Raw genomic sequence first — 17,093 nt, forward strand, 5'->3', positions numbered from 1 at the left:
GCAATGTACACCAATCCAGCTGTCACCGTGTACCATCATTCCATATTTTACTCATTATATCTTTAAAAAGGGCCTTTAAAGTCAGAGTAACTTTACTCATTAGCCTGTTTTAGTAAAAAGGGACAGTATCAGTAAAAACTGTTGCCAATCCTGCGCAATTTGGGAGAAGAGGGCAAAAACAAAACTAAAAGATCAGAGCAAAGGAACTGGTACAAATAATAAAGGTGGCAAATTTGAGTAAAAAAATCTGAAAATGCTTGTATTCTTCCAGAGGATTTTTACTGAATTAAGAAATATTTTCGCATGCAATGGCAGAATATAGTTCTAGGTATTACAAGTACAGCTGCCACTGGCAGTTTATGTGACTAACACTATACATCAGGGAAGCCATACACATAATTCATGCAGGGAAGAGAGTTTGGAGTCTTCGCCCAGGCTTTTGCATGGTCTTCTTGAAGGACACACAGAATTACAGCTCAGGGAAATGCAGTGGCCGTTACCAAATTGATCCACTTTTGCAGCGCCTTGGAGGCAGAAGGGGTGCTCAGTAGGCAATGACTTTGCCCACCTCTACTTGCACTAGGGTTAGAATGCTGTGTTGCTTAAAGTCCTAGATTGCTCCCTTCCTGTGGGGAGCCACAATATAGCCCTAAATAAGGATGAACAGTTACAACTGAAAAATAAACCTCTCCTTTTAAGGAACAGCAGGATTTGAACTCAGGCTTGGAGGGGAACTAGGTAACAAACATCCCCACACTACATCAGTGGCAGATATAAGCTAGCTCCTCCTTTTGACCAACAATCCGCAGAGGTGTACTAAGAAGTGTTCAAATTACAGTGTGGATCCTGAACTGGCTGTCATGACTGCCCTGCTGCTGAACACCTAGTAGTGACCGTGCTCTGACTTGGATTCTGACCCCTGGAATCCTAACACAGCCCCCAATACCTGGTTCTGATCCTTGGCCTGATTCCTAAGTCTGGCTCTGACCCTTGGCTGACTCTTCACTCTGACTCCAGCTTGACCTTCAGCTTCACTCTTGACCCTGATACTGGCTCTGACCTCTAGCTTCAGTTTCTGGACCCCAAACTCCTGAAACTAGTCCTGCCTACGTTTGCCCAGGATCCTGATGCTCCTATATCTTCTTGCTTATTGTAGATATGTATATGTGTTGTGTGGACATTTAATATTAATGAATACATTAGAGCACTCTCTGAGTGTTAGATCCTATGGTCTCTATAATCTCTTTCTCTTAGCTTCTCTTACATTCCTGTTATTTCTTGTAGGCACCCTGGGTGAAATCCTGGCTCCAGTAAAGTCAATGGAAGTTTTGTCATTGACTTCAGTGGGACCAGGATTTCACCCTAGGTCTTTTTCACAGAATTCTAGCATTCAAGCTTAAGTGCTGTTAGTGCTAAATTCATCCCTTGTTTGTAATCATGGAGTTAATTTTAGTCGTGTGGACTTTAAACCACAGTGTTTAGCAATCAGATGTACTAGCATATCTGTCATTGCTTGTGATCTGGAAATTATTCTCACCACATTAGCAACTGGAAGATTCAGATCTCACTCTTTCCCCATTTCCCGCATATTGGCATCAATCTGAGAGCATGTCAAATCAGCAGCTTTTATAGCATCAAAAGTGGCAGCTCTTGACCATTCTGAAGCAATTCTCCCATCTTATGGTGATAAATCAACCAGTGCCTATTCATCGTGTTTTGACAGAGGTGACTTCTCTGATTAACTTTTCGCAGTAGCTATTTTATACTTTCAAAAGAATAAGAGTTCCTTTGGCCTATTTAAAATACACACTAGAATAGGCACTCAGCTAAAACTTATTCAGATGCTCATAATGAAAAAATATATTGCCATTTCAGACGATGAAAGAGAGTTTGAATAAAACACTATGCTTCTTTCTTTCTTTCATTATCAACCCAGAAGTAATTGCACTGTAGCAGTCTTGCTCTCCAGTGGTTGGAGATTTGAAAGCAGATGTCGTGCTTCTATGAAAGACTGCAGTGTAAGGGATAAAGTTTCTTCTTTTTTATTTTTTCAAAGTTATGTGGCCAGGTCCTCAGCTGATGTAAATCAGCAGAGTTCCACTGATTTCCTTGGAGCTGTGCTGGTTTCTGGCCCCACCGATTACAAGTTCTGTATGGTTTATTTTTTTTATTTTAAAGAATGTCTCCAAGCAGAGTTCTACCCAGTGCTGCATACTGGCTCCACTGGTTTTCTTAACAAACCAGTGAGTGCTAACCTCTTTCTTGTTTGTTTGCTTGCTTGCTTATTGGTTTTGGGTGGTGAGGGTAGGGGAGCTCCTCAAGAGCACTTTACATTTCCTTATTTGAGCATCTCTTTTCATTTTAATGGCTCCAAAAGTTAGCAAGGGGCAGAATGTCTTTTGGATTAAATGTCACTAAATTTTACAGTCCATTTTACCTGTTTCTCAGTCAACTGAATTTCACCTGCCAGTATTTAGGGTACATCCTAAAATTTCTAACATATTCTAAAATGCATATATTTAATGGACACACTAATACAGTCTATTCAAATAGATTGCAAATATATGTGTTTTTTTATATATATATATATATATATATATATATATATATATATATATATATATATATATATATTCTTTGTAAATTCGCAAATGCTCATTTGAATCTGAAATTGCCAATATTCATCCAAATCTGAATTTATCCCAGATCGGTCTCAACTGTACCAGTCACTAGTGATTTTCCTATTAAACTCAATTATGTTTTGAGGTTTACATTTTCAAAAGTGACTAGTGATTTGGTTGCCTCAATGTCTTTTGCAATGTTTAAATTGAGACACCATTAAGAGGTCTGATTTTTCTAAGAGTAATGAGCCTCCACTCTGAAAATCAGACCACTTTAAGATGCCTCAAGCTGGGCACTTCAGAATTTAGGCTTACACCCTCTTTTAGCCTTTTCCATGTAAAGAAAGGAACTAAAAGGAAGGAACTAATTTAATCCATTGTTAAATAAAAGGTTAGCCTTTGTTCAAAACTCTTCATTTCATATCTTTGGAAGGGCTAGCATGGATAATTACTCAAGATTCTCACTATGGCCTGGTCTACACTGGGGTGGAGGGGATCAATCTAAACTATGTAACTTCAGCTACGTGAATAACGTAGCTGAAGCCAATGTACTTAGACCTACTCACCGCGGTGTCTTCACTGTGGTGAGTCGACTGCTGCCGCTCCCCCGTCGACTCCGCCTGCGCCTCTCGCCTTGGTGAAGTACTGGAGTCAACAGGAGAGCGCTCGGAGGTCGATTTATCATGTCTAAACTAGACGCGATAAATCGACCCCCGTTGGATCAATCACTGCCCGCCAATCCAGCAGGTAGTATAGACATACCCTTAGCTTAAGAGGCTTAGCAACTACTGCTATAGTTTTAACCATAAAGAAATAATAACGGTTTTCAGCTTTAATGGCCAATTATTAATATGATTAGCCAACTATGATTATAGTTCAATGTGTTATATTGTAGGTCAGAATAGATGATCACAATGGTCCCTTCTTGCCTTATAATCTATTAATGTTTATATGATTTTCAAGTGAAACAACCAACGTTAATACAACTTGCCATGTAAATGAAATGTGGCTTTAACTTCTTGGTCCCTTTTAAAAACACAAGTGTAATTTCCCATTTGGTTTTTATCTCTGATCTTCAACCTAAAAAAAAGCAAAATAATTAATGCCTATATCTTTGCTGTCTCACATTTAAGATACTAGACACTTATAGAAAAAAAGGAAACTAGAAAATATTAGTACTGGAACATGAAATACAAGTTGCTAAAAGGGTTGGGTTCAGGTTTCATGCAGTCTGACAGAAAGAGAATAAATAAACTCTATGAAATATAAAAATTAGAAAATGTATGCATGGGTGAATATGCACATATATTGTACTCTTTCTGTATTTCACAAATTCACACATAGATACACTCTCAAGACAGGATGTCTTTCTAAATGCTCTATTCAACCACAAGTTACTGGGTTACATGCAAGTTTACTGAGTGAAATCTAAGGCCTGTGTTATGCAGGAAGTCAGACAATATGAGTTCCTTCTGGCCTTAAAGTCTATGCATCATCATGAAGCCTATGGATTTTGCAGCTGTAGATCACCCTACAGAATAATTTTTAAAGGGATGTCATACAGTAGAGCAAGTGCTGGACTCCCATTTGGCTCTGTCACAGCCAGTATGGAAGTCACGCGTGTAGACTATGCATGCACATGTGCAGTAATGGGTAGCTGCGTATGTGTACAACCCTGATATTCCCTATCCCAATTTCTACCACAATGGAGAATTTGTAGTGTTATAAAAATGGTGGCTCTAGAGTGTTCTTCTCTGGAAACTTTTGAAATACCTGATAAAACTCCCTTTTAGAAGATTTAAATACAGTTCAATATTTTCCCCCAAAATATATCCACCAATATATGGAGGAGGAGTTAGTGCAGCGGATGGAGTGGAGGGAAGAGAAAGGCAAAGAGCTCTTCCATCTCTTCTTCCCATGGTAGTGAATACAGGTGGTTTAGAAGAGAGGCTAACAGGTAATATAGAGCAGTGGTTTTCAAACTTTTTTTCTGGGGACCCAGTTGAAGAAAATTGTTGATGCCCATGACCCAATGGAGCTGGGGATAAGGGGTTTGGGTTGTGGGAGGGGCTCAGGGCTGGGACAGAGGGTTGGGGTGCGGGGGAGAGGGCTCCGGGATGGGGTCAGGAGTGAGAGGCTCTGGGTTTGGGGGCGCTCAGGGCTGGGGCAAGGGGTTGAGGTACGGGAGGAGGTCAGGGCTCTGGTCTCTGGGGTGGGGCCAGGGATGTGGGGTTTGAGGTGCAGGAAGGGGCTCCGGGTTTTAGGGGGGCTCAGGGCTGAGGCAGGGGATTGGGGTATGGGGTTGGGGCGTGGCCTTACCTCCGGCAGCTCCTGGTCAGCAGCGCAGCCGGGGTGCAGAGGCAGGCTTCCTGCCTGGCATTGCAGACTGTGCTGCACCCCAGAAGCAGCCAGCAACAGGTCCGGCTCTTAGGCGGAAGCATGCAAGCAGTTCCGTGCGGCTCTCACCCGCAGGAACCGCCCCCTCCCATCTCCCATTGGCCGGGCCGGTGCTCGGGGCAGGGGCAGTGTGCAGAGCCCCGTGGCCTCCCTGCCTAGAAGCCGGACCTGCTGCTGGCTGCTTCCGAGATACAGTGCAGGGTTGGAACAGGTAGGCACTAGCCTGCCTTAGCTGGGCAGCACTGCCAACAGGACTTTTAACATCCCAGTCTGAGGTGCTGACCAGAGCCGCTAGGGTCCCTGGGTGCTGAGCAAGGCAACCCAGTGCCTTACATGCCATGACCCAGTACTGGGTCACAACCCAAACTTTAAAAAACACTGGTATAGAGGCTGCTCTAGTTAGTTGAGCGAAGGGAAAACCAACTTCTCCTCCCTAGCCAGGCACCATCTCCGCCTACTACTCCCATTTCAGATTCCGCTGCCTGGAGCGGTCCTCTGTTTACCAGACAGAGAGGAGAGGGGACTGAACTACCTCAAGCCAGGAAGAAGCGACAGAGCTAACCCCAACCCCTTACATAATCCTTGGCTCCCATGTATGGGTCATGGAATTGTTCCTCATTCAATGTGACCTTTTTAATGTCTATATCTTTTGTAACATACCTGGTTTTATAGATATCACACCTTTACATGGAAAACATTTTTCATCAGATATACTACAGCACATACAGCCCAAGCTGATAATGGTTACCCAACAACATATGTATTTGATTTAATTCCTTCAGTTGTGCCAGACAAACTGTAAAGAAGACTCACGTATATTGAGTACTCCAGACATTTTTGGTTTCATTAACGGTGACATTGCTACTTTTGACTGTTTCATTATCCTTCTTCCACATCACTTCAACAGTTCCTGAATCAGTGGATGGGCGAGTCAAGTCACACGAGAGTGCAATGTTAGCTGGACTGTATAATATCACATTTTTTTCCTCTGGAGCACTGGAAAACCCTATCAAAGAATAAAACAGATGAAATTATCTGAAGGAAACATAATACTTCCTTTTGGGGGGTTGGGATATCTTTCAATTATTGGGCCAAATTCTGGTTTCATTTACACTGGTGAAAATACAGAATAACTGCACTGACAGCAATGGAATTAATCTGGATTTTACCAGCATAAATGAAGGCAGAATTTGGCCCCATTTTTTCATATATATGCTGCCTAATGTGGACAGAACCACAGTTTTAAGCAACTATCCTTTAAGACAGTGTTAATGGAGAAAAGAGTGCTTTGCGTAAGTAAGACCATAGAACCAGAGCTTTAAATTACAAAAGAGACTATGGTTGTCACTTTCAAAAGTGTCCAGTATGTGTGACTGTCTTGGGGGTCACACATGTGACTGTTTTGCTTGTGTGCCTAAGTCACTTAGGCACACACATCCCACTGAAAGTCAATAGTATGTGTACTCCTAAGACATTTAGGTGCTTTTGAAAATTCCACACTCTGGTCCTTTTGGGCCTACAGTTTTAGATAGTCAACAGCAAAACTCCCAAATTCAATGCTGCTGAATCAGGCCCCAACACGACTGTTGCTTGAGCTGATCATGTGTTGTTTAAGCTATCTTTAGATCCATCTGCTGCTGCTGTTGCTGCTTTCCCAATGGCAAACTACCAATAGTGCAAGCGGCAATGTGAGAACATTCCCATATCCACAGTGAAAATGACACATTTTTGGCTTTTAACCAGTTCCTTTTGGGTGTAATGATTTGCAGAACCAAAAGGGTTTTGACTGCAAATAGACATTTTCTACAGGTTGAAAAACCATGTGAACAACAAGCCTTTTGATCCTGAAAGATATAAATAAATCTTCATATCCCCAAGCCCTGTGTTGACATTGCATTCCATCCTTGCACCTTCCTTCTTGGCCTGCTGCCTTAACTGCTGTTGGCCTGACTGTATGTCTGATGGAGTTCTGCTCTCTGGGAGCATACCCTGCAGCATACCTTGCATATAAGAGTTGCACTGCATTGCACAACTCAACTCCTTTTTGAGAAGAACAGCGGTTGAAAGGAAGCCATAAAGCATGCCCCACTAGTTCATCAGAGAAATTGGAATCTAAGAGTCAAGTAAGATACAACACAGGAAATGGAAAAGCATCATTCCAAGGCACACAAGGCCTCACCACAAAACACTTTTTTTTAATATGCTTTTGACATAGGCATTTGAGGCTTACAGATCAAGGGAGCTTAAAATTCCACAGGTGGAATGTTAAAGCCCCAGATCAAGGAATATTAAACTTTAAGTATAAGGCCTAGGTCTTGTGTTTTCTTCTGTAGGAGAGTGGAGTCATAACCACAATCCATTTACTAAAAATAACTATCTATTTCTGGTGACATCTCTTAGATGCAAAAATATAATAAGAGCATTAAATCTGCCAGATTTGTGTATAATCAAGAATCAAGGTGATTCTTCAAATGGATATTAGTGTAAATTTTGCAATCAGATGAATCATGAAGGCTAAAACAATATGAGTGACATTCAAGATTTGTTATTTTTAAAATGCTGCACTCCAGATGAATGGGAAATTATACTTCTCTGGTGTTAGATGCAGGAATTTCTATAGTGCCAATCACCATAGCATCTGAGTAGCTAGAGGAAAATGTACTGAGAGATGTAAAAAGATAGAGATAACTGTTAGTGAAATATTAAACTCTAGTGGCTTCACATGGAAGTCTAGCACAAGGTCTATGCATCACTTCCATCCCAGTTCAGCCTTCAAAATATTACACTGGCCCAATGTACGGCATGAATTTCACCCGATGGAAGTTGAGGATGCTCAACACCTTGTGGAATTGGACACTTAGAAACCGCTGTCTATTTTAATCTGCTATAGTTGGGGATGGCTTGGGGTTTTTGTTTCTGCTACTAATTTGTTATAGCTTCCAGTTCGGTAACTGGAAGTTTCTGCCTTACATGATCCATCTGTGGCTCTCCGTTCATCCTCCCAGAGTGCCCACTCCTGTGAAATGCCGAGTGTCTCCTGCAAGGTGCAGTATGCCCTAAACTTATCTAAAGGTGGATTCACTAGAACAGTGTATTTCCCACGCCTTAAAGTGATTTATGGTTCACACATTTTGTCATTCCTAGCAAAGAAGACAAAATACTTATTTCTCCAACTTGTGTTTTTAATAAAATGCTGAGTCTGATTTTCTGCAGCATAAGTGGCTATTAGAATGGAATAACAATGAATAATGGGCCAAGCTTATTATTCTTTTCTCTCCTAGAAGGCATGTAGTGTAAGATTTTGCCTACTGTGTTATTACTAGTTAAACTGTGGATAAGAGACATGCCTACCTTAAATACATTTTAGGCATAAAGATGAAGCAGTACAAGCAAATAATTTTGTAACACCACAGCCATTTGATGTTACAGAATAACTGGAAAAATAATTCTAACATTAAACATGCTACAGGGTGAAGAATAAGCACATTTACCATCTATGGATATGCTATACACCGCTAATGTGAGATTAGATACAGTCTCCTCAGTCTGCTGATTAAAATCTTGTGTGGTGAGATGTGAACCTATCAAAAAAGAAAAGTTGAAGTGATTATCATACAGCTGTCATTATTCAGCAGAGTGTTATTGATATATTGTAACTGTTTATTTTAATAATCTTAATAGAAATGCAGGGACATTATAGAAGACTAATTTCCACTCAGCTTTTTTGCCATAATTGTCAGAATATGAAATTAGTGGTGGCGTGAGATCATCATTATTATTATGCCATTTTAAAATGTTAATTTCTGCCCGCTGGCTCTTGCTACAACACTGTAGCCATGACCATGACAAGTGGAATATCTAGCTATGCTAGGACTTGATTCAGCAATGCAGTTAAGCACCTTGATGAAATGGGTCCTCTATGAATAGCTGGGATTACAGTGAAAATAAGAATCACCACGACTAGACATACAGTCCTGGGGTAAAATCAATGACAAAACTCACATTGATTTCAATGGAGTCAGGATTACATCCCTGGTCCATAAAAATTCCTCCTATCATGAAGAGAATCTCCTGCTCTGCATAGTGATCCTATTAAATAACATTGCTTTCATGTTTAAAAGACACTTCCTTCCTGCAGGAATAGAAGGAATTTTATAGGGCAAGGACTGCAATGGAAACTGGGGGTGGGGGAAAATTCCAGATTTTCCACATAAGAAGTTAAAACTCCTGTGCCATTAGACAGGAGACAATGAGCTGTTCTGAGGCTGCCTTTTCAGAGCTCTAGATAGCCTTACTAATGGAGGAAATAAGCAGCTGTCATGCAAACAGTAACCACTGTAAAGCACAATTCTATTTCTTTCAAATTCAATAGTGCTGTTTGCTCTCAGGTGTTGTCTGTATTTCAGGAATAAAGCAGGGAAGTAACTAAACCAAAAATTGCATATTTGAACAACAAATATATTTTGCACAACTAAAAAGACATTTTCTGATTAAAAAAACCCACAAACTGAATCTGTACAATATTATCAAGACCGACAAATGTGCGCATGCAGATCACTAATAAATAGGAGCCCAATCCTGAGAGGTGTCAGTGACTGTCAATAGAGCCATTAGAAATTGAGGCTGGGGAATGGTCAGCGTGAAACCTCTGCAAAATCATAGGAATTCAGAAAAAAATGACTTGCAACGACTGAGGTTTGCAAAACTGTGACCTAGAGGGTTAGTGCAATTTTTTTTTTTTTTTTTTTTTTTTAAGAAAAAGTGTTAAGAGGGGGGAATTAAAACACAGAGGTTGAGCAACTTGCTTAAGAGACATCATGGTGTAGCTGATTTGGCCTGGCCCAGGACGTCAGAGATATGGGGTAAAATCCTAATTCCACTGAAGCCAAGGCAAAACTCCCACTGATTTCAGGGTTCAACCCATGAGTTCAAATTCTGATTCTTACAATGACTTGTTGTATGACCTTGGACAAGCTACTTAAACGTTCTGGGCCTCAGTCTCCCCTTCTGAAGAATGGAATTCATGAGAGGTACTTACTTCATAAGACATCATACTGTCACGGCCATTTGAGAAAAGGGATAATGGGGGAAAAGAATTATAATCTTAAACATACTATAGTATAACAATTAAGATTTCTGTTTTTTACCAGGGGTAGATAAGTCATGTCCCTTTTCGGTATAATCTGAAATGCTCTCTCGAGTTTGCTGATTGATATCTCGTGTTGTCATAGCTGTACCTATTGGGAAGAAAAAAGGGTTAAAACTATTTTATTTCCTTTCAGTTGAAATGATGGGACAGATATAACTGAATTAGAAATTAGTTCTTTTCATGACCTAAATAAAAATATTGGCTGAATTTCTTTCAAACAGCTGTCTGGCTCAGTGTGCACAGCTATAGTTACCTTGCAGAAGAATTCCATTCAGTCAGTTTCCTTTACCACATACATGTCAATTGTCAGGGTGTGATATTAGTGGTAAAGCACTAGTGTGAAGTCTTCATTAAAATTGCTATGGGCCAGATTCTGACTGGCCCCACATTGGTACACAGTAGGCAGGGAAACCACAAAGATCCTCCCTCCCACCAATTAATAAGGGATAGAAACATTCCAGTATGTATACTTAAGATGGGGAAGGGGTTGCTCTGTCACTCTTCTCTTGAGAATGCCTGATGCCCCAAGGTGGTGGAGAAAGATGAGGAGGAAGTAAGGTCATGTCTTCAGCTGCTCCCATACGCTGGCTGACAGAATGTGCCAGTTTTGCAGTAGGCTTGCTATCTCTGTGTGCCTAGGAGCTCCCCAAAGGGGTACTATGGCTCCCCTAAATGGCATAATCTCACCTCAAGTTATTTAATAATTATTATTACATGGGCAATAACCACAAACAAATGATTGCTACATTTATGACTAAAAAGCACGGAAAGAACAAAATTTGTTCATGTCTATAAGTAGATGAGATTGAAACAAAAACCAGGTTTTGCTAAACAGCCAGTACTGTAGCAAAAACAGGATGTGAAAAATTGCTGCTGCCCTTTGAGCAACTGTGAGCAGGCGTGTGTCTAGATGGAGTGACACTGTGTACTACCTTCAGCAGAAGTCAAAATCAGAACATTTGCCAATTCCATAAAGTACTTTCCTCTTCCTACCAACAGCACTGCTGTCCAATATAGATTGAGAAGGATCTCTTTGACCTCTCTCACAGGTGTCTACAGCACAGAATCATATGAACTCTTTGTGCCACAATCAAGTTCAGACCAGACTTGTCTGACGCCATCTGTACTAGTTCTTTTCCTTCACACTTCAACCAGTCACGGTCATCAATGAACCAGTTTGATCGGAGGGATGATGTTGAGGGACAATGCAGCTAAGGGCCTGGGTATTAATGGGGTTGACACCAGGTATTTAATTGCATCTTACAGATAATCAGTACATTTGTTCCATAGCCAAACAGCTTTCTCCAACAAAGCATCAGACTCTGGGTTTTGTTTTTGTTTTTTCCATATTTGCTATATCCCTAGAGTTTTACAAATTCTTCAACCCTCTTTACTAGAGTGCCAGGACCATGCTTGAGGAAGCTGGCTGATTAGCAAAGCTTGGGATTTGGCCTGCCTCTTTTTTTTCTTTTTTTTTTACAACTCAGGCTGAGTTAGGTCCACCTGCCTCTATCAAACAAAGACCCTGGCAGCACACGGTGGAAGCAAGTAGGGTTAAGAACATGAGGGCATCACTGCACATTGCAGGAACTAATAAAGAAGGGATGGAAAAATCCTAATCCATCAGCTAAATGAGGTAAGTGTTGTTATTGCACTTGGAAGCCCAGAACTGCTGCAGGGGACCGGTCTGATCAACACAAGGATTGCCTGGAATTGTGTCTGGCAGCAGGGTTCTAATCCTCATGGAAGGACAGCATGTACTTGCTGCTGTATAGACATCAATGCACTTAAAGAAACAGTAGGTTTTGAAAGCTTACAGAAGACTTAGTAGAAAGGGACTCTTTCTGGACTTTTTATCTTCTCACATTTTCATAATAAAATTATGACAAGGCCATGCCATATCAACCTGAAGAAAAATATGTGGGGACGAGGCAGAAGACGCCAAGAAACTACATGAGTTTCATATTGCATAGACTGACTCAAACAGCCCTATCAGAGTGGAGAGGTTTGTGAAGACAGTTCTCATCTTACATGCCTCTGCTCAGCTTTTATCAGTTCCCCCCACAACTATATGCATTAGTAGATGGGATTATAAAATAGTTTTAAAATTAATAAACCATAAATAGCAGCAATACAATGTTCATTTATATAGGCCATGTCTTTTTGGCTGTAGTACAGGACACTCCAAAATAAGATAGAAAGTGCCTTGTGTCAGAGAAGTCACTGACCAGAGCTTTCCTTCCACTACTTATCTATCCAGCTCTGACACACTTAATTCAAGAGAAAAGGAGTACTTGTGGCACCTTAGAGACTAACCAATTTATTAGAGCATAAGCTTTCGTGAGCTACAGCTCACTTCATCAGATGCATATCGTGGAAACTGCAGCAGGCTTATATATACAGAGAGAATATGAACCAATACCTCCTCCCACCCCACTGTCCTGCTGGTAATAGCTTATCTAAAGTGATCATCAGGTGGGCCATTTCCAGCACAAATCCAGGTTTTCTCACCCTCCACCCCCCCACACAAATTCACTCTCCTGCTGGTGATAGCCCATCCAAAGTGACAACTCTTTACACAATGTGCATGACAATCAAGTTGGGCTATTTCCTGCACAAATCCAGGTTCTCACATCCCCCCCACCCCCATACACACACAAACTCACTCTCCTTCGTGAACATGCTGATCTTTCCTCCGAATAGACTGGCAGGCCCTGGAGTTGCTGAGAACCATGTCAATTACCCACAGGGTACAGACCATAGTCTTTGGGTCCTATTTCATGCTCCATTGTTTAAGTGCTGAATTTTAAAATATCATGATGTCCAAATAAATAAATAAGATCTTCAACAGCTGCCAAAAGTAGGCTGTCATGGTTAGTTTACATGGAGTTTTTCCAACAATAGCTTTCAGAAAGTGCCTCTTTTATAAAACAAAGACTTAAATAGTAGTTTTGGCATTAGACTAGGGTTCTCGATTAATCGCAGGTAACTCACGCAATTAACTCAAAAAAAGTAATCATGATTAAAAAAATTAATCACGATTAATCACAGTTTTAATTGCACTGTTAAACAATAGAATACCAATTGAAATTTACTAAATATTTTGGATGTTCTTCTACATTTTCATAGATATTGTATTCTGTGTGTTGTAATTGAAATCAAAGTGTGTATTATTTTTTATTACAAATATTTGCACTGTAAAAAAGATAAAAAATAGTATTTTTCAATCCACCTCATACAAGTACTGTAGTGCAATCTCTTTGTCGTGAAAATGCAACTTACAAATGTAGATTTTTTTGTTACATAACTGTACTCAAAAACAAAACAATGTAAAACTTCAGAGCCTACAAGTCCCCTCAGTCCTACTTCCTGTTCAGCCAATTGCTAAGACAAACAAGTTTGTTTATATTTATAGAAGATAATACTGCCCTCTTCTTATTTACAATGTCACCAGAAAGTGAGAACAGGCATTTGCATTGCACTTTTGTAGCTGGCATTGCAAGGTATTTACATCCCAGATATGCTAAACAGTCGCATGCCCCTTCCTGCTTCGGCCACCTTACAGAGGACATGCTTCCATGCTGATGATGCTTGTTAAAAAAAATAATGTGTTAATTCAATTTGTGATTGAATTATCTGGGGGAGAATTGTATGTCCCCTGCTTTGTTTTACCTGCATTCTGCCATATATTTCATGTTATAGCAGTCTCGGATGATGACCCAGCACATGTTGTTCATTTTAAGAACACTTTCACTGCAGATTTCACAAAATGCAAAGAAGGTACCAATGTGAAATTTCTAAAGATAGCTACAGCACTCTACCCAAGGTTTAAGAATCCGAAGTGCCTTCCAAAATTTGAGAGGGACATTTGTGGAGCATACTTTCAGATGTCTTAAAAGAACAACACTCCAATGCGGAAACTACAGAACCCGAACCACCACCACCACCAAAAAAAAAAAAAAAAAAAATCAACCTTCTGCTCGTGGCATCTGAGATAATGAAAATGAACGTGCATTAGTCTGCACTGCTTTGGATTGTTATAGAGCAGAACCCGTCATCAGCATGGACGCATGCCCTCTGGAATAGTGGTTGAAGCACGAAGAAACATATGAAACTTTAGTGCATCTGGCACATAAATATCTTGCGATGCAAGCTACAACAGTGCCATGCAAACAGCTGTTCTCACTTTCAGGTGACATTGTAAACAAGAAGCGGTCAATATTATCTTCTGCAAATGTAAACAAACTTGTTTGTCTGAGTGACTGGCTGAACAAGAAGCAGGCCTGAGTGGACTTGCAGGCTCTAAAATTTTACATTTTTTTATTTTTGAATGCAGGTTTTTTTGTACATAATTCTACATTTGTAAGTTCAACTTTCATGATAAAGAGATTGCACTACAGTACTTGTATTAAGTGACTTGAAAATACTATTTGTTTTGATTTTTTACAGTGCAAATACTTGTAATAAAAATAAATATAAAGTGAGCACTGTACACTTTGTATTAATATATTTGAAAATGTAGAAAACATCCAAAAATCTTTAAATTGTATTCTACTATTATTTAATTGTAAAAAGAAAAGGAGTACTTGTGGCACCATAGAGACTAACCAATTTATTTGAGCATGAGCTTTCGTGAGCTACAGCTCACTTCATCGGATGGTGTGATTAATCGCACAATTAATCGTGATTAATCTTTTTAATCATGTGATTAACTTTTTTATCATGCGATTAATTGCGATTAAGTTTTTTAATCACTTGAGAGCCTTACATTAGACTGCTGATTCTTAGACCTTTTGCAGCACTTGACATTTTCAAGTACCCCCATTAACTAATGAATCCTCCCAATAAATCTGTGAGATAGGAAATTTAAACTCTTAGATTAGCCCCTGGATTTTAGTATCTAATATACCTATGTGTAACCCCACACCCGAGAAAAAGAGGAGATTGGCTACTAAATAGACTGTGACATGGAAGATGCTCTAACTTGCAGTCAAATTAGGTCTCCTCAAAGATCACAGTGCAAGAACTACTTTGCACTTTCTACTGGTACACACTGAGACTGTTCTTAAAGTTTCTAAGGAGCAAGAACAATCCCCAGCCACTGCACAAGCACAGAAGGAAGGGAGGGTGATTGAAAAAAAAAAAAAAAAAAAGTCTAGTGCAAAGCGGCAGGAAGCGTCGGTCGCCTTCCAATTAATGCTCTAGTTTCTTCTGAAGAGGAACAAAAACAAAACAAAACAAAAAAATACAGTAAAAACCCCCGAACCCCTGCATCAGACAAATCTGACGTGCCCATATAAAGTGATTATTTTCTCATGGGGCGTGTGGGAGAATTTCACTATCTAAGCTAGATGCTTCAGGGCGGAGGGGATCTTTGCTGGGCTGCAGTTAACAGAGACAAGAGAGCACGTCCTCACTCCCACTATGACCCAAAGAGGGGATGGATGGATGTCCTGAAGTTAGCCTAGCGAGACCGGCGGCGGCTGGCGACGCCACTTGCAGGAGACCCGCGGGCTTCGCTCGCCTCGCTGCCCTCCAACACCCCCTGAAGGACGCAGCTGCCGGGGGCCGGTGCGGAGAACAACAGGGAGGATGCTCATATTTACCTGCTTCGTTAGCATCCGACAGCCACAGAGCGGCCAGGGAGAGCAGCAGCTGCAGCCGCACGGAGCCCGCCCCGGAGCCGGAGACGCGCATGGTGCGGGCCGGGCAGCTGCAGTAGCTCCGCAGCGAGACTCCTTCTGCGCCCGGCTGCCGCGCCCGAGTCACGCAGCGGCGCCTCCCGCCGGGCTGGTGCTCAGCACGCGCGAGGGACAGGAGCAGGCTCAGTGCGGACAAGAGAAGCCGCTGTACTGCGCCCGCCCTCACTTGCCGCCCGCCTCTGCTCCGGGAGCAAAATGGGACAGAGGTAGGGGGCGGGAAAGAGTCGGAAGGGAGGGGAGGGAGAGCAGATGGCTAACAATGGCCGGTGGGGGGGGCGGCTCAATCTGGGGGCAAAGGGGGTTTGTGCTCCTCTCCAGCCAGTGCGGCTCTGGGCTACTGCCTAGGCAGGGATGGGGCATGATACCCACAGGCTAGGCCCAGCTTCCTGTAACCCTGCTGCTCTATCAGCAACGCCAAGTCTTTGCCCAGCACAATCCCCCTCCCCTGGCCCAGCATCACTACGCCTAATGTTGGTATTTAACTACGGTTGCCAACCCTCCAGCATTGGCCTGGAGTCTCTGGGAATTAAAGATTAATCGTCAAATAAAGATTATGGCATGTGGTGAAATCTCCGGGAATACACCTAACCCAAATTGGCAATCCTATATTTAATAGCCTGGAGCCCCTACCAGCAGCCTTTTGAAAGCATGGGGCAAATTAAACAACATTACGTGCCCTGGAGAAGGGAGACCTGGAACTGCAAGGAAGTGGCTGCATCCGCCCGTTCCCCCAGATACTCGATAAGTGTGAGAAAATGACAGGTATAAAGCATGGAAGCCCTTCTATGACCAATCTCCATGGCTGTGTGTGATCTCTAAATGTGGATAGAGGCCTCAGTAAGATGAATAACTAAATTAATTTAGAAATTTAGATTAGGGTCCTAAATCACATGAGCTTTTAAAAAAATGTTACCTTCAAAGTTTGGGCTCATCTAGACCGACTATTCCTCATTGATGGCTCTGGTCAGAGTTATGTGGGGATCCTTAACATTCCGTTTTCTTTGAGAAAAAAATGTTTTGCTTCAAAGCAGTAGTGCTGGAACTAGGCGTGCTGGAGGTGCTGCTGCACCCCCTGGCTTGAAGCAGTAATAACAACCACCAAATACATAGTTTCCATCATCAGCACCCCCACTTTAAAAATTGTTCCAGCACCCCTGCTTCAAAGACAATCCTTTATTTTTAAATAATACATTTTAGTTTTGTGCGTAACTTCATAATTGTTTG

The 17,093-nt window shown here is 41.4% G+C and overlaps 1 protein-coding gene across 1 annotated transcript in view; it reads right to left on the reverse strand.

Moving 5' to 3' along the window:
• EMB (embigin) overlaps positions 1 to 16,061 on the reverse strand; it is a 28,401-nt gene extending 12,340 nt beyond the window's left edge. Inside the window, exons 1-5 of the mRNA XM_073343908.1 lie at positions 15,774 to 16,061; positions 10,166 to 10,255; positions 8,510 to 8,599; positions 5,832 to 6,024; positions 3,613 to 3,701 (exon numbers count right to left, since the gene is read on the reverse strand). Of these exons, the coding sequence (XP_073200009.1) occupies positions 3,613 to 3,701; positions 5,832 to 6,024; positions 8,510 to 8,599; positions 10,166 to 10,255; positions 15,774 to 15,864 (553 nt within the window). The 5' untranslated portion in view covers positions 15,865 to 16,061. The remainder of the gene's footprint in view (positions 1 to 3,612; positions 3,702 to 5,831; positions 6,025 to 8,509; positions 8,600 to 10,165; positions 10,256 to 15,773) is intronic.
• Between the last annotated feature and the right edge of the window lie 1,032 nt (positions 16,062 to 17,093).

The sequence above is a fragment of the Lepidochelys kempii genome, chromosome 5 (assembly GCF_965140265.1).
Source record: "Lepidochelys kempii isolate rLepKem1 chromosome 5, rLepKem1.hap2, whole genome shotgun sequence".
Classification (NCBI taxonomy): domain Eukaryota; kingdom Metazoa; phylum Chordata; order Testudines; family Cheloniidae; genus Lepidochelys; species Lepidochelys kempii.